The 27,137-nt window shown below is 39.5% G+C and overlaps 1 protein-coding gene across 1 annotated transcript; it reads right to left on the bottom strand.

Moving 5' to 3' along the window:
• Tmem244 (transmembrane protein 244) lies at positions 1–26,104 on the bottom strand. Its single transcript, XM_032895269.1, is given in 7 exon segments — positions 1–62; positions 1,959–2,012; positions 2,015–2,083; positions 6,701–6,729; positions 6,731–6,772; positions 10,566–10,708; positions 26,090–26,104. Coding segments are annotated over 7 exon segments (414 nt in total).
• Positions 26,105–27,137: the final 1,033 nt, after the last annotated feature.

Genomic DNA, 27,137 nt, shown 5'->3' with positions numbered 1-27,137 from the left:
TCAAGGCATTCCTGGGTCTAAAGCAGCCCACCAATGTGGCATCAGGGGGAACTCCAATGTAACTGCAATAGAAAAAAAAAGATGCCGAAGTTCATTTATAAAACCATGCAATTTTACTAACTTACCAAGAAATATTTATGTTTGGCCAAACCATATTCATACAACAAAAAGCACTATTATTCACATTTGTAATACCAGGTAGCCCTAACTTTTTATGCTATAGAGCTGCAGTTCTAACCTGTGGGTCATGACCCCACCAAAGGCCAAATGACCCTTTCAAAGGGTCCCCTAAGATCATCAGAAAATATAGATATTTATATTATGATTTATTACAGTAGGAAAATTACAGTTATGAAGTAGCAATGAAATAATTTGATGCTAGGGGTTCACCACAACATGAGAAGCTACGGTATTAAAGGGTTACAGCATTAAGAAGGTAATTCAACATTATTTTGTATTTTGTCATTTATCTATTAAGTCAAATACTTAGAGTTGTTCTGAGGTGTCACAGAGATGATCTGGAGGGTTAAGCCATGATAGTAATTCTGAGACTGTCCTAAGCTCTCAGAGCCTTGCATCCCATGGATTCTCAATGACTTTTCCCTGAACTCATCTCTCTTGGGTTTTCATTATTTCGAGAGTCTTGCTACATATCTCAGACTGACCCGGAACTCATGATCACCCACTTTTGCTTCCTTAGAGCTTCAATTAGAGACGTGCACCACCACACTTCTAGGTTTGGATGAGCTGCTCGCACCAAGCATTGGTTAAACAGTTTCTACATGTTATGGGTTAGACAATTCCAAAGCAATTGTTTGGAGTTTATAGCTCATATTAAACTTAAGAATAAGACCATATGATGCCCCCCAAATGTTTCCTCTTATAAATAAAACCCTCTGATCCATAAGGTAAAATGGAGAATCTGAGATGGGAGAGTGTGAGAGATACAAGACTGGTTTGAGTTGGTGATAAACAGCAGTTAACACTGAGCTCTAACATGCTTGAAAAGGATCCACACTGCCTAATGTGCTTTTCACAAGAATAATGGAAGAGAGAAAAGGAGAAAGGATTAGAGAAGAGTAGATTTTGAACTGACTGACTGATGGGTGTTTGTAACTATCATGCACCAAGTATCTGTCATGTGCTAACTGCTATTCTGACAGTCTCTCAGGATCTCACTGGACGTTTACCAGTTCTTCCCACTTGCAGTAAAAGGAAATCTGTACGAGAGGTATGGCTTACTTATGGCTACCCTCTTAGCAAAAGGTAGAATGGTATAGCTGGTGTATTTTATTTTGACCTCCAAGATCACTGGTAGGAACAAAGACATTTTAGAAATGGTATTGTTTTTAATGTTTATTCTCTGTGTGTGTGTGTGTCTCTGTCTCTGCCTGTCTCTGTCTCTCTGTCTCTGTCTCTGTCTCTCTCTATCTCTCTCTCTCTCTCTCTGTGTGTGTGTGTTTACTCAAGCACATATGGACTTGTATACATGCACAATTTTAAATACACCCATACACACAACACACAATACGTGTGGAGGTCCAAAGCTGACTCGTGGGAGTTAATTTTCTTCTTTCTACTATGTGGGTTCCAGGAATTGAACTCAGGTCTTCAGATTTGGTGGCCAACGAGTTTGCATGCTGAGCCATCTTGCGGTCTTAGAACAGAAACTATTAATAATAACCATTGACTTGTGAATACACTAGTCTTTCTAGTTCTTCTGCCTTTGGTCTCAGAGGAAGATTTTGGAAGAAAAATATTTCTTAAGGAGGCAAAGTCTATGTAAGCTGATGGCCAGTGTGAAAAGAATAGGAACATTTACATGTCAGTATAGCCCTATCCTGAAAAAATCAGTCAAAACCTTTCCCTTAACGCATTGCAAGTTTAACCCTTTCAGATGTTTTGGGTACATTACATGGAATACACATTTCTTCTCTTCACTATCCTACCTTGCTTACCAGATGATGTGATGATTACATGAAGTATAGTCGTGGAAATATCATAATCCCAACCCATTCTTCTACAATCAAAGCAAAAAGCAACCCAGAAACAAAGTAGGTGACTTCCACTGAGACTAAAAGAACTGCAAACAGAAGAAAGAGTATGATCTTTATTTGTTGTTTAGAACACTTAATGGTCCTGAAATACAATTAACACAATATCATGAAATCTTAGTATGCAAAACAAATACATTTTAAATTTGATTTTTTAAAAATTGAGAATTTTCTATTCACATACTGTGTTTTCATCATTTCCACTCCTTCTTATCCCCCCAACTTCTACTTTTTCCCCCCAGGCTTCCTCTGAAATTCATGAACTCTTCTTTTTTAATTCACACACACACACACACACACACAGTGTGAAGAATCCATTTACTGTTACTCATATGATTGCCTAAACAAGGCCTACGCAAGAGCAATCCCAGTTAACAAGCCACCATGGACAGAGAGTTATAGGCAAGTAATGGCTCCTAGGAGAGGGAGAATCCATCTTTCACAGAAAGAGTCCCTCATAGGTTACCCAACAAGCTCAAGTGGTCACTTCTAAACACATGCACATGTGTGCAAAGAATTTTTGATAAAAGCTTTGTAAATGTTCTCTTATCTAAGCTCTTATCCAAGATGAGAACCTCTAACATTTATATCTTCATTGTCCTTAATTTTTTTTCAAAAAATAACAAAATATTATTTGTTTCACACTTCTTGTAGTTAGCATTAAAATAAAGCTACAACGCAATCCATGCACGCAGACCTGCTATGGAATTGTAAATCTGATTTTTAAATGTGTTAAACACTAATGAAATTGATGAAAGGAATCAGTTCTTAGTCTTTAGAAAAAAATAATGAATGGGCTTATTGAATGATAATTTTCTTTTCTTTTGGTACACACAGTGCTTAACTTGGAAATAAGTTCTGTTGTGCTTGCAGAATCGTTTGGTGTGTGCAAGCAGTCATCTGAGAATGTTTTATTATTACCATGGATGAAATCAACCCCATCAATGACAGGTGTGGCTGGAAACACTTCTAGATGCAATGGTTGTCACATAGGGGTTTCCCTGAATGAATAGCAAAGCATAGCGATTTACGGGCCAGGACTACAATTCTTGGTGCCTTGGGCTTGTGAGGGGGCAGATTTTGCCTTTTGCCTTTTGCTTTTTGCCTTTCTGATGGCTTTTAAACATGATACTAGTTTCAAATATGCCACCCCAGTCCCTCTGTAAATAATACCAGCTCCCCCTAAATTTTCCTCTTCCTTCACTTGAAAACCCATCAAATGATTGTTGTATTCATATAATCCTGGAATCAATAGATGCAGTCAGGCAAATGTGATATTGCAGAGTGGAAAGTAAAATAATCATCCTGTTTCCTGCCGTGTGGAGGTAATTTATTAACTTAACTGGCAAAGGAAACTATGAAAGACATCTAGGGAGTTCCAGGCAGTATCTTCTGAAAAGTGGATGGAGAATTCACATCAACACCTCTTTCTGTGGCAGGAAAACCCCTTTGACTCATGCAAATCAGGTCAACTTATACAACATGGCAGCCTGTCCTGCACACTGAAACCAAGGCAGGAAGCACCATTCTGCATCCTGCTGAAGTCACCTAACACACATCCATCCTCCTTCCTTTGCTTGGGTTGTTTGTTTTGTTTGTTTGGTTTTTGTTTTGTTTTGCTTTGTTTTGTTTTGAAGATCAGGTCTGACTATGAAGCTCTGGCTGTCCTAGAACTTGCTATGTAGTCTGTGCTGGCCTCAAACTCACAGAGATCCATCTGCTCTGCCTCCAAAGTGCTAGGGATTAAAGGTGTGTGGCACCACACTCCAGATTCTAGAGACACATCTATTGGCAACATTTGGAGATTTTTTTTTAATGAATGTAAAGCTTTTTGGAGAAGGTGAATTTAGTCTTGCACAAGCTGTATTTACACACTTTGATAACGAACCCTTAAGCTTTGTTTATGATTAGAAAGAAAACACAATTTAGTGTACAAAACTTGAGGTTAGGGTACCAGCACTTCAGTATCATCTTCACAGGTTAAGTGTTCAAGGACATTGAGCAGGGTTAGAAATAGAATACTGCTTTAACTAAACCAACCTGCACAGTACAACAGAAAGATGTTAGTAGTAGAATAATCTAACTGGATGCACATTTTCCAATGTAGTTACTAAGTCTGATCTTCTGGGTAACAGAATTGTTGAAACATACCAGAAACTTGACCCTAAATCCAAGGTCAAAGCTTTAAGATTAACAGTAAAGCTCATCTCCCAAGTCATAGAAGTCTAGGTTCTCAAAGCAACAGAACTAAAGAGTTATCACATTTATCCCCAAAGGCCCCTCAATTAAAGATTGAATAGGTTAAGGATTTATTGACATCTTCGAGCAAATATTCACATATCCTGACAAAAAATAAAAAAGGAACATGCATTCGATGCCCCAGGACCTTCACTGACCCTACTTTACTTATTTTCTGTATTTTTGTACACTGCTGATGTCTTCAGACACACCAGAAGAGTGTATCAGATCTCATTACAGATGGTTGTGAGCCACCATGTGGCTTCTGGGAATTGAACTCAGGTCCTCTGGGAGAACAGCCAGTGTTCTTAACCGCTGAGCCATTTCTCCAGCCCCTGACCCTACTTTACATAAACAATGGCCTCTAATCAGCTGATGGTGCCCCATTAAAGACAAGAATAAACAGGAAGAGTTGATTTTTACTACTCCGAACACCAGGAGGTCCATACTTGACTTTGTTTTTCTGTAACTAAGATTTTGTTTTAAATTATTTTTGAAGAGTCTCAGTGTAAGAACAAACTCAGTTCAATGGAAAATTGCATGGATAAAAAGTTAATATCATGCCTGACATCTTACTTGTTAGTACAATAACTATCTCTTGTTCTCACAGATTCCTCACTACCCAAAATTGAATCCAATAATGGTCCCCCAAACAAGGTTATCCATCAGAAGAAGGCATCTTGAGACTTTTTATTAGAATTTAGTAAATCTAGCTGACCAAGTTTTTCTATATGAATCATATTTGAAATTTGTTTTTTCTACCTTCAGGCAATTTTGTACATTTTCATAGTTTCCCCAGAAAAGATCATCCCATGGTTTTTCAAGTGAATTTTAATGTTTAAAGCATTGACAATATATTTTTAAAGGTAGAAAAATTTACAGAATATTAGAAATAACTGCAATGAGAGTGAATTTGTAACATTTCTTTTTCTCCTTTCTGTATCTAGGTGGGTTATTTGTTATTGTTATTATTATTGTTGTTGTTGTTATTGTTTTTCTGAGACAGGGTCTCTCCTGTCCTGAAACTAAGTGTTTAAAGCTTTTCTGTTTTAAACAATGTGGTTTGTTTTACAATGAAAAATTATTTTAAACTTGAATTTTCTAAAAATTGAAACAAACTAATCATGAATGCCTCCAAACAAGTGTGCTTTGTGCGTGATTGGAACAAAGGAGTTCACCTACTAACCCACCATGCTCATAAAATTATGAGATGCAAGTTATTTATTGTGCTAGCATACAAAATTTAAAAGAAACAACTTTTTCAGGTATTTTCTTTCTTAATCTTTCCCCCTGCAATGGAGTGTATTTTTTAAACCTTTAATTGACGCATAATAAATACATCTATTTATGGAATACAGTGTGGCATTTCGATACATGTATGTGATGTGTGATGGATAGTTCAGGCTAACTGGTGTATCTGCCATCTCAGATATATATTATTTCTTTGTGTTCGGAGTATTCCAGATCTGTTTTCTACCTACTTTGAAATATCCAATTAATTGTTACCAACCCGAGCCGTTGTTCTGTGCTAGAGAACATTTCCCTTGGAATGAGGTCTGCAATGTTTGGAGAAGAAAAATAAAACCAAGCAGAAATGTGGGAAAACAGACATGAAGGTTTGCGGCCACCACTGCTGGGAGAGCGTGTCTTGCTACAATGTTTTCTAGGCTTCTTTCCACGGACACCATGGAGTCTATTCCTAAAAAATATGAAACAACACTGTCCAAGCTCTTCTTCATTCTTTCCATAGCTCACAAATACTGTACGCCAGTGTGTTGCCATCTCTCTTGCTTTTCCTTAAAATAATTTCACTGCAATGAGATCCATGCAGCATGAAAGCAAGGTATAGATTAAGGAGAGAAGCACACCAACAATGGGGAGGAAGGAAAGGGGGCGAGCAGTGGGGTGGGGGATAAACCAGAGTAAATTACAATGACACGTATGAAAATAATACAACGCTTACATATATGTTTGTGTGTATGTGTGTTCACAAAAATGAAATGACATAAAAACTCACAAGAATGCGAGAACTCCCACTCCCTACCTACCATTAAGCCATTCTTTTTCATCTCCCATTCACTGATATTTCTTTGTATGGCTGGCATGTGAAGGCCAGAGAACAGGAAAGGAATTAGTCTTTCTTTCTTACCACATGGGTTCCAGGGTTCCAACTCAGGTTTTCAGGCTTATTTTCCAGAAACTTTACCCACTAGGCTACCTCAGTGGCTCCATTTTAAAATTTTTGAAGCTTTTTTTTCCTGGTGAAGTCAGATGTAACATCCTTAATGATCAAAAGAAAAGTCAAATGTTTTCATTTTTCCTACTTAACTTAAGCTACTTAAGCTATTTTATTTTGGTTTGCATCTTGTCTACTTATTGATAAGGATTAAAAATTAAAAAATAATTACCTTGATAAGTTGTGTTGAGCCATGAAGGAGGTTTTGAAGACAAATGGTGTCAGAATATTGAGCTCACCCACCCTGAAAGATGACAGACAAAAAGTTTGCTCTGAGGTAGATCATACTGAACTGTACATCAAAGTTTGGCAGCTCACGATTCACATATGAGGACAGATCATTTCATTTACCTACATTGAACACTGGCTAGCAGAATGGCCACTGTCTTAGTTAGGGTCTTATTGCTGTGAACAGACACCATGACCAATGCAAATTTTACAAGGACAACATTTAATTGAGGCTGGCTTACAGGCTCAGAGGTTCAGTCCATCATCATCAAGGCGGGAACATGGTAGCATTCAGGCAGGCCTGGTGCAGGAGGAGCTGAGTTCTACATCTTCACCAGAAGGAAGCCAGGAACAGACAGAGCATCCTCAGGCAGCTAAGAGGAGGGTTTCCAAGCCCACACCTACAGTGATACATTTCCTCCAACAAGGCCACACTTTCTAATAGTGCCGCTCTCTGAGCCAAGCACATGCAAACCATCAGAGTCACTAATGAAGATGTTGTCCATTTCACATTCTCTGCTCAATTAAGTCTACTTGATCAGGACTAGAGACTTCCCAGTACTTCAGAGTGCTTATTTTTCTTGTAGAGGACCTAGGTTCAGTTCCCAGCATTTATGTGGTGGCTCGCGCCATCTGCAATTCCCATCCCAGCGACCTCTCTCTGGCCTCAGTAGATTCCTGCACAAACATGGTACATAAAAACTCATGCAAGCACACACACTCATACACACCTATAAATAATAGTAATAATAATAATGATAATAAAATTTATATCCACTTTGATCACTTAGAAATCTTTATTATCTCTGAGGTCTCAGCTGTAAACTTGGCAGTTTTACCCAATGTGTAAAGGAAACTTTTAAGATGGAGAGAATGGGGTTTTGAAAGCCCAAAGACCGAAACTTGGACAAATTATCGAATTTCTCTGGGCTTCAGTTCTTAACCATAAAGTAAAAAGAGTAATCTGTGAGATTCTTTTCTATTCTTTTTTTTAAAGATTTATTTATTTTATGCTTGTGAGTACACTGTAGCTGTCTTCAGACACACCAGAAGAGGCATCAGATCCTATTACAGATGGTTGTGAGCCACCATGTGGTTGTTGGGATTTGAACTCAGGACCTTTGGAAGAGCTCTTAACCATTGAGCCATCTCTCCAGCCCTTTTCTATTCTTAAAGTTATATATCTAGACTGGACCATAATGAGAATTAAAATCATGGGCAGCTGGTCAACCAGTTAGCTGTTGCCGATAACTTTAACTTCATATTCTTCACAACTGCTGGGAATGGTATATTCTCACCCAGAATCTCAGCTCTTAAAAATTTAAGGTTGGAGGACTAAATATTTGGGGATAGCATGAGCTGTATATCCAGACTGTCTCAAAAACAAACAAGAAACAATAGTCAACCAAATAGGACATTAAGTCTGCACATAATTTGAATTGTATTTGTTTAAAGGCAACAACAAAAGCCCTGTGCTCAGAGAGCCAGAAGAGTAGGAATTGTGTTTTACTATCTCTAGCGCCAGGCCGCAGTTGAGATTATGTGTATGCATTGGACTTTCCTCTGTGGATTTGTCAGCAAGCATGTCAAATAGCATTCTTTCCATTGCAAAAGTCAGATGATATATTTTTGGAATCAATTTGCAGAGTGAAATGGAATTCTGTGCTTTCATTATGAAGTTAAATTGCATAAATACTCAATTTATAACAAGTTAATTGTAAATATACATAATTTATTTCAAGGAAATTGTGTGAGCAACTTAAAAGTTTGTAGAGAAAAATTTCAACCAGAATAGGATAAAAAATTATGTGGCAAAGGTGCCTCAAATTGACAAATTATACCAGGAAAACGCATGGATTGAGCTGGAGAAATGGCTCAGTGGGCAAACTTAATTGCCACTAACCCCAAAGACCTGAGTTGAATTCCTTGAATTCCAACAATCCTGGTTGGGAAGAGAAAGCCTTGGCTTGCATGTGGGGTACATTCACCCACATACATACATCATAAACAAACGTAATGTTAAAGCACAGGAATTATCCCATTTTTTTCTTCATGATAACGCTGTTTTGGATAATGACTTCCTTTAGACAAATGTGGGTATTGAAATAAGAGAACTTGTATGGCTCATTAAAACGAAATCAAGACTGGAACTAGAGAAGTGAAGCAGCAGGGAAGGATGCTCACTGCTTTCGTAGAAAACCCAGGTTTGTTCGGGTTCCAGGACTCACATCAGGTGGCTCACAATTGCCTGTAGCTCCAGTTCTAGGACAGCTTCCCTCTTCAATACTCTGCAGGCACCTGTTTATACATGATGCATAAAATCTCTCTCTCTCTCTCTCTCTCTCTCTCTCTCTCTCTCTTTCTCTCTCTCTGTCACACACACACACACACACACACACACACACACACACACACACACACAAATAAAACCAATCACTAGATCCTTTAAGAAATGAATCAGGGAGGATGGGGAGGGGAACACCCACAAAGAAGGGGAGGGGGAGGGGCTAGGGAGATGTTGGCCTGGAAACCGGGAAAGGGAATAACATTTGAAATGTAAATAAGAAATACCCAATTTAATAAAGATGGAGAAAAAAAAAGAAATGAATCAGGAAGTTAGTTATAAATAACCTGGGCTAGACTGCATCCCTGGCTTACACTCCAAAGCTATGTCCATCACTGTTTAAAGAATACTTAAATGAATGTAAACTATCTCTCAGTTGTTGTCTGACACAAACTCTCTCTGATCCAACACCAGCCTTGAGAGCATGACTGGACAGATTATAATTCTGCCTGGGTCTACCTTTGTTCACGGCAGTGACTTTGATCATTTTTAAAGGTAGACTATTAGTTGATATTTACTTTAGAAACAACATTTTAATGGCGGAGTTAGAGAAAGGACTGAAGGAGCTGAAGGGGTTTGCAACCCCACAGGAAGAACAACAATATCAACTAACCCCCCCCCAGAGCTCCCAGGGACTAAACTACCATCCAAAGAGTACACATGGAGGGTCCCATGGCTCTAGCCACATATGTAGCAGAGGATGGCATTGTCTGGCTTCAATGGGAGGAGATATCCTTGGTCCTGTGAAGGCTTGCTTCCCCAGTGTAGGGAAATGCCAGGGTAGGGAGGTAGGAGTGAGTGGGTGGGTAGGGGAGTATCCTCATTGAAACAGGGGAAGGGGAGATGGGATAGGTGGGTTCTGGTGGGGAAACTGGAAAAGGGGATAACATTTGAAATGCAAATACATAAAATACCCAATAATAAAAAATATTTTATTTTTAAATATATTCTTTTATTTAAATGGCTTTCAAATATTATCTAAAATAAGAACATATACAGAATAATAAATACTATTAATAGAATAAAGGTGGATTGAAGTAATTAATGTCTATGAGATTTCCTTTCTTCTTTTTCTTGCATTTTATTTTTTCTTTTATTAATTTATTAATAAATAATTCTTTTTATTACTTTATGTCTGGATCATGACCCCCTCCCTCCTCTCTTCCCGGTTCCACACCCCCCTGCACTTCCCCCATTCTCCCTTCAACTTCTCAGAGAAGGGGAGCCTCCCCTCCCCTGGGGAACCACGCTAGCACACCAAGTTGTATCATTATTAAGTGATCCTCTCCCACTAAGGTTAGACAAGGCTGTCCAGCTAGGGGAAAGGGATCCAAAGTTAGGCAACAGAGTCCAAGTCTGAGATTAAATGCATAAAGAATCTACAAGCTAGAAGCCATCTATGCCGAGTATTAAGTATAAACTCCATTCATTCCATGTTCGTGTTTGAAATCAATATGCCACTTACTCGAGTGCCAGGCAGCCCACGCTCAGGGACAAGTAGCAAACACTGTAGAATAAGATGACACACAGCAGAAGGCTCTGCAGCGCCACCTGTGGAGAATCAGGCCTAGAGAACCAACGATCTGAGCTTTTGCACACAGTAACTGGCTTAGAAAAGAAAAGATAACGTGTAGCATTGGTCAGCTACGTATTTCCTGGAGACTTGTGGATGAAAGGGACTCAAAGCACTTTGTGCTAGTGTTGCAGACATAATGGGCTGCCACTTCACAGCATTATACCCAGGATCCACGCACTGCATGGATCCATACCCCTCACCCTTCGTTCACTGGAACCAAATTCCTACATGCTGACTGTGTTGGTCACATTTCTTATTACAGTAACAATAATACTCGACAGAATGACAACTTAAGGAAGGTTGGTCTGGAGGCACAGTTTGAGGTACAAGGATGTGGGATGAGGAAAGCTCAGTGACAGAAGCGTGAAGCAAGCTGGTGTGTCATAGTTTGTCTGTAGTCAGAAAGAGATATGGAAGAACACAGGCTCCCAGCTCATTCATTCTTTTAAATCCAGCCGAACATCTCAGCCCATGGATCAGCACTGCAAGCATGTCCAGTGGGTCTGTCCATCTCAGTTAAAACAGTCTATAAACCCCCTCACAGGCATATGAATAAATTGTTTCCAAGGTAATCCTAGATTTTTCCCAAGCTGGTAATCGTGTAGACCATTATACTATATTCTAACTTGAGGAAAGCATGCTAAGTCACAGATATCATACTAAAATCATGAGACAAAATCGTTTTGAAACAACACCCCCACCATACATAAAATATTGCAATTACTCAGCCTATTTGCAAGAATTTTGAGGGCAATTGATTAAAACACAATAGGTGATCTTGAAATAGACCCTTCCACATGTGGGTCTCACCAAAAAGCAATACAGATTAATGGAGACCAATGGATTATTCAATAAATGATGTAGAACTGTCTGGCTTCCAGCTAGGAAAAAAGAAATCCCATTACATTCAAGTCTTGTACCAAACACCATAATAAATTTCAAAATGGATTAAAGGATTAAATGCCAAGGAAGAGATTGGAAGAAACTATTTGAGACGTGTATCACAGGAAAAGGCTTGATATCTGCCATATACATTCCTACAAATAGAAAAGAGACCCAAATGAATGGAAAAATGAACAAAGTACATAAATGGGTGTTTCCTCTGAAGAAACACCTATTCAAGAAACAAAAAAACCTGCTGAACTCGTCATATGTCTCTTAAAAGTACATTCTTAAGAATGTAGAACAAATGTCAACATCTCACATGGGAAACTTTCAATTTATTCTCTCTGCTTTTGAATTTGTTACACACACACACACACACACACACACACACACACTTGCCACACACCATACTTTAGGAATCAATTTTCCCTGGATGATAGATCTAATCTAATGTAGCTGAGTATAGAGGCAAGGGACTACAGTTTGTGTAGCACACCACACCGAATTTCATAATAGACTGACTTCACAGATGTATCGAAGATTCACCTCTTTCAACTATCTGAAATTGAACGAGCAACCTTTAGTAAGAGGTCGTAGGAGACCCAGACTGTAAAGTTCTAGGACCTTTAGAGGCCTGCCCCACCCTAACTCTCTGTATCCTTCTCAGCCTCGTCTAGTCTCTGCCCACCAGACCTCTTCTTCTGCCTCCCACGTCATCCCCATCCTTATCCTCGGATCTTATCCCTGATGCCTCCTGGTTCTCCACTCTCAGTCTCTTTCCTCAGCACTTCATTTTCTTTCATTGTTCCCTCTGTAAAAGACATACACTGACGTGGATACATGATGGACACATCTTATACAAGTGTATGTGTGCATGTGTTGTACATGCATGAACATGTTGGCATGCGCATGTGCACATGGAGGCCAGAAATCATTGTGAGGCGTCTTCTTCCATCTGTTACAGGATAGATGAACATCCTGTGGACCCAGAGGTCATGTTATTTACGAGAAAAAGCTGTTTTTAGTTGAGGTATGGCTCAGCCTTAGCAGACACCTTCAGTCTAAGAGCTTTCTGTTTGAATGTTGTAAACAGGATTAAATAAAGTCAGCCATGGGTCAAGAGTCAGAGCAAGCAATCAGTTGACAGGAAGTGAATTTAGGATTATTAAGAAAAAAACAGAGTAAGAGGGAGTCAGGAGGACAGATAGAGAAACACACAGGAAGTAGAAGGGAGGAGCATTGAGTGTGAAGGAGGCTGTTTGAAGCTATGTGAGAGGGGCCTTGCTGGTGGGACATTCACTAAGGAGGTAGACCAGCTGGACTCTTTCTTTGCCTTTCTGAGCTAATGGGCTTTCATTCCGCATCTGCCTCCCTAGTCTTCATTGGTAAAAATCAAACAAGTGAGATTTTGTTAAAAAACAACATTCCATCTCTCTCCAACTTATTTTATTAGAAAGGGACAGTCACTGAATCCACTAGTTAGCTAGCTTAGCTCTGGGGACCAACCAGGCTCTGTCCTTCTGCTGGGGTTACAAGTGCACACACCCATGCTTGGCTTTTTACTTAGGGTGGGATCTGAACTCAGGCTCTAATGCATCGACTACACATACTTGATCAGTTAAGCTAGCTCCCCAGCTCCCTGAACATGTTTGTACATGTCAATTGTATAAAATGCTGACATCACATTCACATAGAACCAACTTTGATCGTATTCATGTCATTTCTCACAATTATCCCTCTCCCTATGACCCCTTTCTTCTTCACTAATGGTATTCCTCCACCTCTTTCATTATTTCTCCTCTCTTGCTTTTTTTCTTTCTCTACCCATCTTAGATTATATATGAGATGATACAAGGAATTTTTTTTCTGAATTTACTTCAGTTCATCCGAACTCAATTTTCCTGCAACGAATTCTTCATTCGTTGTATTTGTGTACCACGTTTTCTCTAACCACTCATGCATTCATGCATTAATGGTCAATAAGCTGATCCCATAACTTAGTTAACATGAGCGGTGCCACAACCAATGTGCACCCAGCTATCCACCCTGAGTGCTGAATTTGGATCCTTTGTGTATAAGGAAGGCATAACTACATGCATCATTTCTAGTTTACACTTTTGAAGACTCTCTAAAGTGATTTCTACAGCAGCTGTGCTAATTTACATTCCTGCCTGGGGAGAAACAGTCATTTCTTCCACAGGGTTGCCAGTATTCGGCGTTCTTACTTCCCTGGATTGTTTTTATTTTCCTTTTGGTGATTGCCATTCTGATCTTGGCGAAATGAATCTGAACACAGTTTTGGGTTGCTTAGGAATGTTTATTAGTCTTTTGTACTTCTCTGGGAAAGCTTTCATATTTGTTTACTTATTAATTAGATATTTTTGCTCCTATGAGTTTTCATTTTTTGAGTTCTTTATATATTGTGGATATTAATTCCATCAGCCAAATAAGTGGCAAAGATGTAGTCCTATTCTGCAGTTGGTATCTTTATTCTTGCGTCTCCTGTGTGTGATCTGATTGCTCTGCTAATTCTTTCTACTCTTTATGCAGCTACAGAATATGGCTGACCCTGTATCTTGAATGGTTTCTTCTTTTTCTCTCTGGTTTCGAGTCTTTTCTCTAGTTACAAGTCTTACATTAAGGCATTTCTAGTTGATTGGTGTACAAGACACGAGACAGGAATCTAGTTTCATCCTTCTATACAGTAGATTGCAAAGGTAAAATCCCAGATTTTATTTTGTTGGGTAGTTTAGAGCCTATTTCGAGGGGTTAAGTCACAATATTATAAACTTTTCATGGCAGCATCTCCTTAATTTTTATCATTGAGGAAGCTGCCATAGGAGTGGATAACTATCAGGGTCACCCACATGGAGAACTCAATGCAAAAACAGCTTAAAGCTCTGGTTTCCTAGAGATGGTATTGTGACAAAGATAACGTGAGGCATTTGACTGTGTCCTCATGGAGACTGGCTTACTTCGCTCCCAACTTTTGAGATGCTCATCTGTGGATGGGACAGGGATATATGACATGGAGCAATCTTGGGGCTTCCTCAGCCCATAATTCTCTTGAGTCATGTGAATTTGGATTTGCTGTAATTATTATACTATATATTTATATCAACTTGTTTCTTTTCATTTTATTATCTATTTGAAATATTTCTAAGTGATTGCTTTATTTCATTGTAATACAAAATGTAATGACTAATGTATGTACTTTATACTAATAAATTTTCAAACAGCACAAAACTTATTTCTATATTAACAATGAAGTTTAAATATATTTTAATCTTGTAATGTAACCCACTTGCTATGAAAATTTGCTTTCATAATTCATCAGATTATCCTACACAGAAAACCGACAAACGTTAAATCCATATGTTTTAGAACTGATTTTTAGAATTTAAATCATACTGTGTGAAAAATATATTTATCCATAAATTTTGTATACAAAAATACCTACTTTCCTAACAAACTTATAAAACATTATATACAATCATAATATCAAAAGAATACATTTTCTGTGAATATGTAAGCTTTTAAAACAAGGTATTCTTTTTTAGAAATAATTACTATTTTCTACCTAAATTGTGAATTCAAATAGTAAATATTACTAGCAGATTCATTTGCCTCCAGTAACTTCATATAAGTTCTACTGTTCACATCGTCTAAGAACTAACCTAAAAGATAATCAGACTGTGACATTCTCCTACTTGAAGTCTGTCTATGGCCCCATGCTGTCTTTAGGCTTCATTCAAACACCTTATACATTTGACAAATAGTCACTCAGTTTGGGTAGCAGTATGAGAAAAATTGGATATATCCCTAGGCCCAGTAATTGTTCTCAAATGAACAAGCATGGACCTTACCTTGAAGAACTGTAAAATGCAGATCTGGGGGCTACAATTACAGAATCAGTGGCTCTGAACTTAGCCCCAGGAATTCACACTTCCAGTGAATTCCCAGAGACTGCAGGTCTGCACTTCGTGTTTAGAAAGCCAGTAATGAAAGGGAATTGTAAGGAAACAGAGAACCTCAACGCAGATGGAAGAGCTGTGACTGAGGAGTGTTCACAGTAGTGCAGACATCTGTGCAAGAAACTGAGGGTAGACCTGTGTGTGTGTGTGTGTGTGTGTGTGTGTGTGTGTGTGTGTGTGTGTGTGTGTTGAGGCAGGGGATATTTCTGCAGAAAATACTTAACAATAACATTTATCATGGTTTCACTTTGGATTGGGTACCATGTGTGCTTTACCTCATTCAAGCCTTGCAAAATTTCCCAGTAAGAAGTTGTATTATACTTTCTTTGGGAAAGAGTGAGGCTTAAAGAGGCGTAGTAACTTTTCTAAAGTTTGGTGGTACATTGTAGAACCCAGATCCCAACCATGCTCTCTAAATTATAACCATTGTGCTCTTTGTGATTACCTGGACCAGGGATGAGGAGTTGCTGTGCTAAGAAAAAACCCTTTACGGACAAACTGAAGAGTAGATAGAATCTAGAGTTGACATCAGGGTCTGAGGAAATGTGCTTATCATGCAAACTTGAGGATCAGAACTCATTTCCCAACAACCACATAAAAATCTAGTCTTCAGTGTCACATGGGGAGATGTTGGACAAGTGTTCAGCAAAACTGATCTAATCAGCAAGCTCTAGCTAGGTCCCAGTAGAAGACTGTTTCATAAAACGATGTCAATCATTCATCTGAGGTTTACCTTGATGTATGCATGCACCCCCTACCCCAACACACACACACACACACACACACACACACACACACACACACACACACACACACACACACACGTTGAGATCAATTGTGATTTATGCCTCATTGGAGAAATCTGAGAGTCTTTGAAGACTGTGGAGAGATTAAAAGCTTGGAGGAGCAGTATAGAAGTAAGGAACCATTAGACAGGGAAAGCATTTAAGTGGTTTTATAATAACTAGGCCCAGCAAAGAGCTGGACCAAGGGCAGATGTATGAGCTACAAAAGAAATAGAAGCTACTAAGGGACCTGAAAAGTTCTGTAGAGTAAGGGTGTGGTTACTTCACCCAATTCCAGACTTGTTTGACTGGATCGAGAAGAGAAGTGACAGGAATGGTAATTGTTGATATATTCCAGTACTATCTAGAAGAAATAATGCAAGGTCACATATGTAATTTAAGTTGTTTCAAGGCCATTCACAAAATAAAAAAAAACAATAAAAAGTGACAGTTGCACATACTGTTTTATGTTTGTACTCACAATACTCAGAAGGTCAAAGCAGAAAGATCAGGAATTTGAAGCCCACCTGAGCTATGTGGCAACTTTCATGACAGCCTGAACTGTATAGGAAAGCTTGTCTCAAGAGTAGTGTGAACTTAAGTTTCATAATATTTGCTTACTTACTTAACCCAACATAGTCATGATATGATTTCAGCATGTACTAGGCATTGACAGTTACCATGTTGTCTATTCATACTACAGCTTAGGAATCAAGAATATTCTTTGCATGTAACATATCTCAATATGGGGTAGGTATATTTCATATGCCATATGTAGCTAACAAGCACCTCAGCAAATAATGGAGCTCCAGTCACTGCCTGTTCTTCTAGCTTCATCCTCACCAACAGTTGCTAGGCAAGCTATATTTACTACAGTTTGGGGATTACTATGGGGGATTACTATGCAGTCATCAGTGTTGCCATATGCTCCTATTTTCTTCAGCTTTCCCTGTAACTCACCACTATGTGCTCACACAGAAATCTCTCCAGGTTTAACTGATGACTATATTCCACAGATTCAGAATCCAAGGTGAATGTCAGTTAAGAAAGAGATCGTAACTCATGTGGCTCATGTTTAACAGGGTTCAGATCTATTTTACTTAGCCTTGTCCTATCCCAATTTTTACATAACATACTCAAAAATAAAAGCCAAATAAGTCAAGCTCCACACGTTCTTCTTTAAATTCAGAAAACTGATATTTAGATAGTTTGAGCAAATGGACCATAACCATTAGTTTTAGTGGCATAGTTAAAATTAGAAAAAAAAAAATCTCGGGCTGGGGAGATGGTTCAGTACATAACAACACTGGCTGCAGAAGCACAAAGACCTGACTTTGAACCTTCACCACCCACATAAAAAGAAGCTGTGAGCATACATGTGCCTGTAACTCCAGTGCTACCAGAGCCAAAGATATGAGGATCGTGGGAGCTTGCTGATTGCCAGCCTAGCTTCTGGTTCAATGAGGAATCCTGTTTCAAAGGAATAAGGTGTAAATTGATAGAACAACAATCTGAGACTCTTCTGGCTTCCATATGTGTGCATGGGAATGCACATTTGGACACCTTGTTTTATGTTTGCATATACCACATATGCACCCATACACACACAACACACACATACATATATAGATATATTGAATTAACAAAGGAAGCAACTTAGTAACTCCATCCAAAGACTGGATGCCCAGTCTTGCGTGCATGTGGAAGGAATACTGTGACACAATTCCCATCCCTGGAACAAAGCCAGAAGGGCATGTGCCTCCACAAGTGTTGAGAGTTGCTATCATAGTATATGTATTTCACTTCATGTTCCTCCTTCAGGAAATATTCTCCCTGCAAGGTTATAAGGTAAGGTTCTCCCTGCCATGGTTAACGACTCCATGATAGTTAGAAACAACACAAATCAAGAAAACAAGAATGTGTCTGGTGTTTGTTAGCAAGGTGGTGAATGCTGGGACCTTCAGGATAGCTCTTAAGGCTGTAGGAAAAAAAATCTGAAAACATGAGTTCAAGAATATGTAAACAGGATTTCTCAACTATGCAAAATATAAGAGTACAATATGAATTGCTTCTCAGACCCAAAAGAATAGGGGCAGCTGCACTAATGAGTCAGTAAAAAAGAAAAAAGTAGTTAAAAAAAAAAAAAGGCTCATGGTTCAAAAGGAATACCAGGAGGTAGTGAGGTAGTGGTGATCTCAGGACAGGATCCCACCCAACTAGCTTACTGTTTGTGCTTACACAGGCAGGCAGATCTCTAAATTCATTTGCTATGTTTAAAAAAAAAAAAAAAGTAAGTGCTTTCTTTTAAGAATCAAAGGACTCAGGTCATAAAATGCTGATTTGTGGGTTAATCAAAAGGGAACCTGCGGTAATGATTGAATTGATATGTAAATAAAAGACTGGGCTTTGGTCTACAAGAGCTGAGCTATCTAAATGAACTATCTAGAGCACTCTCTGGAGCAGAAGACAGAGCTGTCTGCTTGTACCTGTCACTGACTTTTAGTCACTTCTGCCGCTCCTAAACATACCTTCCTTGGGACCCCCTCTCCAAGCCAAGGTTGGTCCCTGGCAACTGACCACATAACTCTACTCTGCTGTAAGTATTTTCACTGCATCATAAGAATATTCAATACAGAAGAATCAGAATTTGTAGCAATCTAGATATTTAGCTGCTGCCAAATTGTCTATTATTCTTTAGAAATATATCAAACAATCTATAAATATATAATGGCATTTATAAGACATTTGTCATTTGAATACTTAGGGATTAATGTATTCTTAATTTTTAAAGATGTGATTATTGCCTGTGTGTGACAGGGCTCAGCTCTCTTTTACTTATTCCTATGATGTTTGAGTTCCTACATGGTAGACTCAAAAGAACACAAGTAATCAATTCTAGCCCAACACATTCTAGCTCATGCATAGTGTGTATTAAAAATCTTTACTTTTAAAGATATATGGAGAGATATTTGCAGGTATAATAGCATAAAACTTGGAAAAGTTTCAAAATGAAGATTGCAAAGAACATATATTTCATATATGAAATAGGAAGAAATGTAGGTAAGATCGATCTAGATTAATATTTGTGAAGTTAGGTGAGACATAAATGAAATTCTTTATGTTGTTTTATTTAATACATGTTTATTTTTCACAAAAAATCATTAATGAATGGATTTAATCAGTGGGGAGCTTTATAATAGTTGATTGTATTGTGATAGTTGAAACTTACAGGAGTGTCTCAATTCCCAGTGGAAGGAGTTACAACCTTTGTTTAACACCCATGTGTGGAAGGTGCCAAGTAGACACTCTGCAATCACGTTGCCTTTCATTCTTACAGTAATGAATGCTACCAAGGAAGAACTGTGATTCACACTTTTGATAAGAAACATGTGCCCCTTGGGAGTCATAGCTCACAGTTTCAGGGGGAATTAAAGTTCTCTGGGGGTATTCAAATAAGGTGGGAGGTGGGGAAGAGGATCGTAGAATAGTGAACTCGAAACCTCAGGGTCCAGAAAGCATCTTTTAGCACCACGTAATACATGGATAATGGCGAGGCTGCTAGCTATGCCTGCTAGAAGGAAGAAGAAGCATTCTCAGTGTACCCTTCATCCTGGACAGCACCAATGGCCCCCATGACACCAGCAACAAAGGAACAGTCTAGGTAGTCTACCTTTATCAACGCTGTTTTCCATGTGCCCCAACCAATGACTTGGTCTCAGACTAGAAGAAAACACAAAACCCTTTCACAGTGTTATTTGATCTGTAAGTGTGTCCCTGGTCTCTGAAGGGCTCTTCAGAGTCCCCCTCTCCTCTGGAACATGGGTCCTACTTAAACTCATTCTGATCCCTAAAGTAAGGTAATTTTGCTCCCCTTACAAGAAGAAACTGGTCCCTGCTTCGGAAAACTAACTCTCTGTTGTTTCAAGTCTTGGAAGATACCTTACTTCCTTAAAGAACTTTCCCTGCAGGACTTAGCATTCTCTGTTGGGTGCTCTCTAGCACCCTATCGGCTGTCAAATGTAGCCCTCGTGGGTCTGAACATGTATGGGAAGCACTCAACTGTAGCTGAGTGTGTCATATTCTACCTAATGCAGAATGATATAAATGTGCACAAAACATACATAGGCCGAAGACAGACAAAATCCCAGCACAGAAATAGACACAAGAATTCCAAGGCTTCTGCACTCTTTTCCTTTCATACTATTGTAAAACTCTTCCAAAAGTGGGGTAAGTATGTACCAGTCTGCAGCTTGTGACAGTCTGAGACACCGTCAGGGCTTTGCAAGACGTTTAACAAAACTGCTAGAGGGCAGTCCTTACATAGTTGGCTTTCTAGGATAAAACAGAATGCGGGAGTTCAGACTCCATGCCTCCCAATCAGGAGTGTGCTTACTGATTTCTACACCTTGGACTATTTGCATCCTTTCTGATCAAAGTCTTTCAATGTCAACATTCTTCCATTCTACAAACAATAGCACATCTTTATTGAGTTGGAATTAAGGAATCCCCATACCTTCAGAGAGAAAGACTACAGGGAAATTACATTAGTGTGAGAGTCCTGAATCCACCAGAACCTAAACAAGTCAATGGATTGGAATCCCAACAAATTCTGAGCATGTACAAATGTTCTGACTTGACAATACGAGGCTTTAGGGAACCCTGACTACTCCAACTGTATGACCCACTCTAATTCAATGGCTACCCTGGCTTGACTGGGTATGGTTCCTACAACAGTCACCTTTTCTTTCATGGATGTCTTCAATTTCTCTTGTGAGATTTAATAATGCAGCACAGATGTCTTCCCCTTATAGTGATTCAAATACATGTTGAAAGATATGAGACCTAAGTGTTATGCATTTACTAAGGAGGTAGTGGATGTGGAGGGATATGCCTATTTGGTTCAGTGACATATCTAAGTTATCTGATATGATTCCTGGCACATAGTAGGTGCTCACTGAGTGCAAATTGGATGGCTGTATATGTTTCAGTACTGACAGAAGCACAGACTTCCAGGACACTCAAGTTAAGGAGCACCCGTTGTGACTGGTTAGAGTCCTGAGCACAGAACATCATTCCTGGTAAAGGCCACCTTTATGGCACAATAAATCAAATCATTAGAAAAGTTGTTTCCTCATATGCTGTAATCCCATTTTAGTGCATCCATCAAACCTTCTCTCCATAGTAGATGGAAATTAACACCAAGATGCACCGTTGGTCAAGGTACAAAGAATAAGAAACTTGAGAGTGCTCAGCTTTAAATGGGGGCAATCACAAAAGAGGAGGCACAAAGACCCTTAGAGCAAGAGGTGGTGGATGCTACAAGAAAACTGTTTTCTGGATGCAGCTGGGAAGTTGCACATATGAACTCATGGCAATGAGAGCGCATGAACGAGACATGCACGGGCTGAAGTCAAGAGTGGGGAAGGTCACAGGAAGAAGAGAGAGTCCGTTTTCTTTAAGGAAGTAACCTTGGTGGATTGACTATTCTCCACTGATGGTGATCATATATCCAAGAATGTAAACGTAACACAGACTATACTGGGTGAATTTTTTAAAAAAAAGTACATGAACCCAAGTGGGGCTGGAAATAGGGGAAGGATCTGGGAGGAGCATGTGGGGGGGGGGGAGTATAACCAAAATACATTGCAGAAAATTCTCAAAGAACTAATAAAAATTAGAAAAGAAAAGAAAGTCATTTTGCCCAAAGCAGTTTCATGCTTTCCTGGGAGGGAAGAGTTGAGAGGGTCAAATATCCACACAAAGAAACAATGTAAAACAGCAGCTGTAGCTAGCCCCTTCATGACATGGTCGAGCACACTGGACAGGCTGCTTGCCTTCAGGGTTAACTTTGCCCTCCTAAGCGAAGAAGCAGGGCTCACACAAAGTATGTGACTTTCGAGAGGCTGGTTGTCAGAAGAGCTACTATTTTTTAAAACATTTTTTCTTTTGCTCACATAATGGTTTAGACTTCTAACAACAGGGACAAAACTACCTTCAAGAAGTGAGGCAACTTAGACTCCACAAGATCCCAGCCTATTAGTTGAAGTCACACTGGTCTATGATTGTCATATTTGGTGTCCGTCTACAGGTCCTTTCTCAAGCTTTATTTTTATTTTCAACCCTGGCATCTTTGTTTTACTGAATCTCTTCCATTACTGCAGTGTGACGTTTGCTGAACACATAGGAGGTAATCCACGTGATAAACAGGCAGACATTTTAAACTGGAATTGGATGGACAAGTAGAAGATTAGTGTTTCTAAACTAAAACAGAAAGAAACAAATGTCCATCCGAAATGAACAAATGCAGTATTGTACTCCACTGGTGCACACTGAAACAGAAATGTATAGCATTGTGTCCTACCATGTCCTGCCTCTCTATTGGTGGCAGCTGGGTGCTGCTGGCACACTGCTCAGGGGAGACAGAATAAAGTCCAAAATGGGTGGTTCAGAGTCCATGTTCTCCTTCCCCAGACTGGAAGGAGAAGCAGTGGAGTCTGGGAACATGGAAAACTCCCAAGTGTTTAAGCTACCTCACCCAGTGCCCATGGTCCTCAGTGGGAAGTTATGGTCAAATGTTCCAGATCAGGTAGAGGCAGGTAGGGAATAGCTCTATTCCTACTGTTCACAATTCTGAGGTTTGAGCTCATTCAACCCTATCATTCTTACGCATGTCTGGTTACTTGGTCCCACATACCTTACAACATTGTTCCCCTATCAAATTAGCAAGATACGTTTCCATTTAAAACTTACCTTGAAGGCATGGCAACCTGGTGCAGTAGGTAAAGTGTTTACCAAGCAACTCAATTCTAATCCCTGGAGTGCACAAAAAAGCTGGATGCACGGGGCTCCTACATAAGATGTAGGCAGAGACAAGAGAATCCCTAGAACCTTGAAGGCCAGCAGGCCTGTCATACACAGTGGCTAAAGGCAGTAAGAACCTGCCTTGAAAGAGCTGGAAGGCCAAGACACACAATAACTCCGTGGTTAGGTACATGGGTTACTGGTTCCCTGTAACCCACTAATAAATTTTTCCAGTTTGGTTTTCTCTTACGGTTTCTCTTTAAACTCCACGAGCAACAACCCAACATCTCTTATGCAAATACATGAGCAGGGGGAACTGGAGCACATGAACCAACCATGATCTGTACGGGGCATCGCGTTGGAGTAGTTCTGTCAATGGGTGCTGCTAGGCAGCTGACAAGATGGCCGGCGGCCGCCTGTGAGCTAAATGCACTTGTCTAAAGCGAACAGAGGTGTTCACTTTATGGAGACTCTCCCACACAGCATATGGTTTACCAACGTAAAGGACACTCACAGAAGGACGGTAAGCAAAGCAAGAGAGAGAGAGAGCCCGGAAAATTTTTTTTAAATGGCCGGAAACATAGGGCTGTGTTCAGGATATTGCTTTCATTAGACCTTTGTGAACACACATCAGGACAACAGGCCAGATATAAGCTTTTCTTGCAACAGGCATGATTGTTCTAGTTCTGAAAGTTAGATTACATCGAGAAGTGAGCAAAATGAAATTAGTTTCCCTCTTTTCAGCTATTGGATAGCAGTTATCAGTAAATTCCAGACTTCCGAAGTTTTGTTTCCATCCCCCAACATTAAGCACATGCCTAGGAGCAGAGACAGGAGGAATAAGGAGTTTGAGGTCAACCTAGGCTACATAGCAAGGTTCTCTCTCAGAAATCCAGTTTTCTCTTAGATCTTCCAAATTACAAAGAAAGAGAGAGAGAGAGAGAGAGAGAGAGAGAGAGAGAGAGAGAGAGAGAGAGAAAGAAAGAAAGAAAGAAAGAAAGAAAGAAAGAAAGAAAATAAGTTTGGTCTCTACAGTGTACCATATTAAAGGTGAAAGAGAAACACAGCTAACTGTCAAGTTAACAGCCATTGTGGAAATTTCGAAAAAACAACAGTGTGAAAGACAAAATGAAAGCCTTCCAGAACCTCACAACTCAGACAACAGAGCTAGGCTCCTTATACAAACCAACCTCAGCCCCACTGCCCCACTCCCCCACCGCCCCACTGTCCCTCCAGCCCCACCAGCCCCACAGCTCCACCAGCCCCAAACAGCCCCAATAGCCACACAGACACACAGACATACAGACACACAGCCCTCAGGCTCCTTTCTACTCCTGGAGCTTCCAGAAATAAGAGGGGGGAACTCTCTGTTGCTTTCCTTAATTCAGCGCCTACAAAAATAGAACCCCAGTAAGGCATACAGTCCCCAAACGTGCTTGTATTTTTATGCTAATGTCGCAGATAATTCCCATCCATTAAATGGTTTTTCAACTTCCAAATGAAGGAGAGAAAAAGAAAGCATTTTGACCGTTTTAACAAATTCTACTTAAATCTGTAGTGAAATTTGTCATATTTAAGTCCTGCTTAAAATTAAATTACAGGCACAAAACTACTCTCACAATCTGTTGGTTTTTTTGTTTTTTTTTAAATGTGGTCAGGTCTCCTCCCCTGTCTGATGGCACTTTTACAATGGCCTTGAGTTTGTCAGGTTTATTCTGGGACATCCTGAAGTCAGGATCACGCTGAATGGCATCCTGAAGTCAAGATCAGTCATCTCCACAAGCTGAGATATAGATCTCTCCAGAAAATTATGTGAGAACAGGACGTGGAGGTCAAGGGTCAAGAACAAGGAGCATCTCTCATTGTATTCGGGCTACCGGGCTTTCTGAATTCTTGTATTTTACTCCTGTGTGGATAATGAAGCCTGCTCAACTTTGCACCTTTTGAACAAAATTCCTTCCATCAGGGAAAACTGCATTTTTAAAAATGTTTATTAACAAAGACTCTGGTATAGTTTTCAATAACAGTATTGCTTAACTTTCCGAAGACCCACTCAAAGGAAAGAATTTTAGATATCAACAAACAGCTACCAGGACATAGATTAACATCGGTTTGTGCACACATCTCATGGTATAGAATGCTTACTCTCAAAATCTGCTCTTTTACCCTGATGTGCATTTATTCCTCCTTTAAATGCTTTAAAATTTAACAACGGTCTTTGCAAAAAGAAAAAGGCAAAGTATACAGTACAATATTTATGTGAAATTGTAACACAGAACACATTTATTATTCAATGGCAGAAAATAAAGACAGATTTCTCAAAGAACTTAAGTACTTTCCCTAGCGTCTCACAAAAACAAGACCACTCCAGAAAACCACAAAGCAATTCTCACACACGCAGTTGTATGTGGATGTAAAATGCTATTTGCATAGAGTCCACTTTATATTTCTCCAATTGTCCAAAATCTGAGCATCCCAGGATTGATCAAAGTCTCAACATGTACGTTTGTTTGTCATTGCCTTGCATGCCATACTTGAATTTTTCTGATGGATTCCTTGTGGTTAGAGTCTTTGGAAAGGGCTCAACAAAGGCGATACCGTGTGTCTCTCACTGAATCTCATGAGGAATGTGGTGGTTAACCTTGAGAACCTGACTGGATTTAGAATCACCTAGGAGATGGGGTATCTGTGAATGTTGTTCTGCAGATGATTAGCTCAAGGGAACATGGGAGTAGAGACCACCATGAATGTGAGTGGTGCTGTACCAGGGGCTGAGGGCCCAGATGCCAGAGAGCTAGCTGAGCTCCAGAATTCCTCTCGCTGCTCCCTGGATTGCAAGGATGTGAACTGAGCTCTCCCCTGTGCCTTCTCTGCCAGGCTGGAGTGAACCTTCATAAACCAAACAAGTTCCCTCTACCGTCCGTTGTAAAAAGCTTTGCATGCAGGAAGATACAAAACAGTCAGTTACCTCATTATTAGCCATGGTCGGTTTGATGGTTTGATAAGGGCAATGTCTGCCCAATCTTCCTGACTTAAAGACCCTGTGACCCTTTGTGAAGAAGTCATTGCTGAGGTGGAATTCCCTCCAAATGTATCACTCAGTGATCTTAGCAACCATTCAAATACCTTGGGGGCATCAGTTGTTGGCTCGGGTGTTGAAAACTGACAATATTTCACTTTTGTGCCTCAGTTTGTAGGCGTTCATCCACGCAAAGGCTTCCTTTACCTGGGTGTTAAGTTACCGGTTTATTATTTATTCATTTATTTGTGCTACACTATAATTTTTATTTTCTTTATGTCACAATCAACCTATCAACATTGTTGCTGTAGTGAGTTTTCTGACAAAGTGCGTGTCTAGCTTATGTGAGGCCTGGGTTTTATCTTCAACACCACAAAAATAAAATGGAAAGAAAAGAAAAAGAAAAAGAACACTACATTCCTTATTGATTTAAACTATCCTAAACACGACAGGTTTGTAATCTGTATTGTTCTACACATGACATCATCTTTTAGCTCCATGTCACATGGTTCCAGCAAGACACCTTTTGCCATATTCCTGTGGCATCTCCACTTGTGAGTTCTCTATTCTCTTATTTATCCCTCTACGAACGCATGAATCAACACCACACCCTCAGCTATCGCTGCTTCACATATGTTCTAGTATGTAGTAAGGCATGCATTAGGAGACTGAATTCACTTTAGGAGATCTGGCCACACACACACAGACACACAGACACACAGACACACATACACACACACACACACACACACACACACACACACACACACACACACACAGCCCTTGAGAAAGGGACAAGCCAGTCTATTGTCTAGATTATCAGTTTCATAGGTGAATCCTTCCAAACTCGTGGAACAGTAAACATTTGCATGTGTAATTTTTGTAATTATACCTTGTTAAACTTCATAAATAAAACCTGTTCTCTTTTTTTTTAAATGAACCTATTTTCTTCTTACCTCCTTGCTTTCAGACTCTTTTTTGATAGTTTTAATTTTAT

This window comes from Rattus rattus, chromosome 2 (assembly GCF_011064425.1).
Source record: "Rattus rattus isolate New Zealand chromosome 2, Rrattus_CSIRO_v1, whole genome shotgun sequence".
Lineage (NCBI taxonomy): Eukaryota > Metazoa > Chordata > Mammalia > Rodentia > Muridae > Rattus > Rattus rattus.
Note: the sequence above shows the minus strand (reverse complement) of the source record. Positions and strands in the feature narration are given on the sequence as shown.